This window comes from Eulemur rufifrons, chromosome 3 (genome assembly GCF_041146395.1).
Source record: "Eulemur rufifrons isolate Redbay chromosome 3, OSU_ERuf_1, whole genome shotgun sequence".
In the NCBI taxonomy this organism is placed as follows: domain Eukaryota; kingdom Metazoa; phylum Chordata; class Mammalia; order Primates; family Lemuridae; genus Eulemur; species Eulemur rufifrons.
The window spans coordinates 87,696,409-87,699,730 of record NC_090985.1 but is presented as its reverse complement, the minus strand read 5'-3'; the positions used below and the strand labels follow the sequence as shown (position 1 = coordinate 87,699,730).

Here is a 3,322-nt window from a genome sequence, read left to right as displayed (position 1 = left end):
TCCTTTATAGAATGACCAAGTTTTAGACCTGGAAGCAACTTCCCAAATTATTTAACTCAACCTCAGAGTAGTGGTCTGAGGTATAGAGACGAGCCCAAGGTGATTGCATGGTCTGTGTGAGCCACTGACACATATTTGTATTTTTAGTAGAAAATAAAATGCAGGAAATTTTGTTTTGTTTTTTCCTTGTGCTGAAGACAATTTTGAAAAAGTTAAGAGCTGAGAGTATTTCCAGTGTATTAACATTGAAGAGGAAAAATAAAGTCACAATTACCTTTGCAGCTTTTATTAAAAATATAAATATCCAACATTCTCTTACACAACCAAACTGACCAAGGATTGGAAAGATGTTTTATTACTGAAACGTTTACAAGAAAAAGTTGATTCAAAGAGCTTACAGATTTTGTCTTACCCACCCAAGAGAATGGCATTCTCTTTGGCTCAAACAACAACAAAAACAATTAGGTGACTTCTGTCTGCTTCTTCAAAACGTTTCCTCCCGGATCTACCTGCTCTTTAAAACACCACTAAAAGACACCTGGAAGTGGAAACTAAAAGTAGATGATACGAATAACATTGTGTTGTTACTGCACGTGAATACACTTTGTGCATGCTAATTAAGGGGTATAGGCTCTCTCCCTGTACATCCTCTATGTTTCAAGCTATATAAAAATAAACAAATGGTATCAGAGCAGCGCTATAGTACAGAATACTGTAATTTTTTTTTTCATTTTTTGTGCTAAATGCAGAATCTTTTCGGCCAAACGCACCGATTCACTTTCCAATGATCTCCATCAGTTTCCTGTTGCTGTGAGCTTGCTGCGCTAACTGCTCGGCCCTGGCCATTTCCAAGACTTCCCGGAGGAGGTGGAAGGTGAGATCCAGGGAGATGGGCGGCTCCTCAGACCGCCTCTCCCTCTCCGGTGCCTCCTGGTGGCCGCCGAGGGCGTTCTCGGCGCCGCGCTCCGCGAGACCCGCGGGGCTGTCGAGCGGGCGCCGAGGCGGCAGCAGCTGCTGCAGCAACACGCGGAAAAAGTTGGCGGCCGCCTGGTCCGGCGAGGGGCGGCCGCCGCTGCCGCCGGCGAGGAGCGGGGAGGCGGGCGGGACGGGAGCGGCGGGGCTCTTGTGGAGGTTCCCCAGGCGGAGGAAGTACTCCTCTCCCATGCGGAGCAGGACGGGCCGAGGCTGCGGCTGCTGGGGCTGCTCGGGCTGCGGCGGCGGCTGCAGGAAATCCAGGCGCTGGGGCGACTGCGGAGCCTGCCGGGCGCCCGGGGCTGGCCCCCTGCTGAGGAGGGCCCTGCATGGCGGGCAGGGCAGCAGAGCCACCAGCAGGACGCCCGCGGACACGAGCAGCGGAAGCCGCATGTTAGGGGCGCTCGCTGCGGCACAGAGGTGGGCGGGGGGCGGAATGAGAAGGGAAGAGAGAAAGAAAGAGTTGGTCAGAGTTTAGCTCAACTGGGAGGTGCTCTCGGGGTCTTCCTACGGGACACCCCCAGAAGTGCCTGGCTCTGGCCTCGGGGGTCGGGGTGGGCGCTGTCCGCGGTGCTGAAGCGCCTGCGGAGCGGGAAAGGGGACGTCTGGCCTGCTCGGCACCAAAGCTCACGCCCTCGCACGGGAGGAGTGACCCTTCTTTGGAGACCCCAAAGGGACGGTCCCTGAGTCCTCTACTGACCGGTCCCCAAAACTAACACCCCGAGCCGAGAGAAGAGCCACGAATGTAAGATCTCCCTCGTGCTGACCACCCCCCTTCTGGATATTTCAGCATTTTCTACCAAATTGAGACTGCCTCCTCCTCCTCCTCTGCCTCCATCCCTACCCTCGCTTCCTTCTGGGGGGTGTCTGTATATAGATGGGGGATCCTTTATACAGCCAGCGAGGAGCAACTTGCTGTTCGGGTAACTACGAGCAGCCGTCTAAGTTTGCTTTTGCCACATCCCAGCTACTATTGGAATCTGAAGGCACAGTCCACGCACACACACGCACACACACGCCCGCACAGGGGCACGGCGCGGCGGGCAGGCCGTGCGAGGTCGGCGGCGCGTTCCGTCCAGGCGCTCCCTACCTTCCGGGCGCTTCGCAGGTGAGCCGGGCGCTGCCGCCTCTCTGCAGAGGGACGTCTCCGGGGCTTTTCCTGGAGGTTTTCTTCCCTTCTCCTTCCTGTTCCCCCTCTCTTTTTCTTTCTGTCTTCTCTTTCCCTCCGGTCTCTCAAGAGACTTGGGCTCCGAGTTTTTCCACACCAGAGCCTGGAGTGGGATTTTATAGCGTCGACCCTCTTCAGAAAGCACGCAGCATCTGCCTAATAAGCTGACGCTCTCTTGACAGCTCGATTGCGTGCTGCCTCTGCTCCTGCATAAATCATAGGGCCCTGCCAAGGAGCGAGGGGCAGAATTTTGCTATCTCAACACTGAATCTCACATCCAATTATATCAACAGATATTTATCGCCTTTGTGGTGACGTCAAAGAGCCCTAAAATGGAAGGGCTTCTTATGACTTGTCCATTGACAAAAATTCTTGAATGAAATTTCCCAAGTGTGAAAACATACTGACCTCTTACTATGAAAGGCCAAAATAGAGGCTGGAAAAGAGACAGCAGATGGGAGGAGGAAGGGACGTGGGAAGGCAGGGAGGTCTACCAGTGCAGTCCTGCCAGGAAAGCAGCAGCCAGTGACAGGCAGTGGGTCTGGATCCTCCCTGTCCCTCTCCGGGCTAACCTCTCTGGCCAGCCGTCTCTGACTGACAACCCCTCAGTGTCTGAAAATACCCCCCTGCTAAGGACAAAGAGTGCCACCATCTTTCTGCCTGGAGAAGGATGGGGAGCCAGGAGGTGGGAGTGCGGAGACATCCAGCTTTTAAACTTCTATCTGTTTTTTCCTCCTAAGAGCAGATAAAGGAATTATGAGTCCACAGCAGCAAGACCAAAAAGTCTCTTAAAAAGCAGCTCAAGTTTTTCAAACGATGACAAGAGCTACCACCACCACCACGAAGGGGCACAAACCAGGGTTAGTCAGGGGCACAGCAAAGATTTCAGGTTCTCTCAGAATCTCACTGTTCCTCCTTTGTCTCTCCTCTCAGAATCTGAAATGGTAGACTTTTCTATTCCTAAATTAAAGACAGAGAGGAACAGTGAGAGGTACATGAGTTAAACAATCTTTAGCCTATTCAATGCAAACCCAATGAGAGAGGCATTCACTCTAACTTCCTGTTCTATGTTTATGTTGCAATAGGTTTGGACCGCTTGGTAACAAGGCTGAATTCATTCAGTCACATATTTTCTTTTTTTCTTTTTCTTTTTCTTTTTCTTTTTTTTGAGACAGAGTCTCA

General features: G+C 52.0%; 1 protein-coding gene across 1 annotated transcript; it reads right to left on the bottom strand.

Annotated features, from left to right (window-relative positions):
• Positions 1-264: 264 nt before the first annotated feature.
• CRH (corticotropin releasing hormone) lies at positions 265-2,232 on the bottom strand. The gene is made up of 2 exons (XM_069466439.1): positions 2,063-2,232; positions 265-1,379 (listed from the first exon to the last, which is right to left on the bottom strand). Exon 2 carries the CDS (start codon positions 1,363-1,365, stop codon positions 775-777), a length of 591 nt encoding a protein of 196 aa, XP_069322540.1. The 5' UTR covers positions 1,366-1,379; positions 2,063-2,232; the 3' UTR covers positions 265-774.
• Between the last annotated feature and the right edge of the window lie 1,090 nt (positions 2,233-3,322).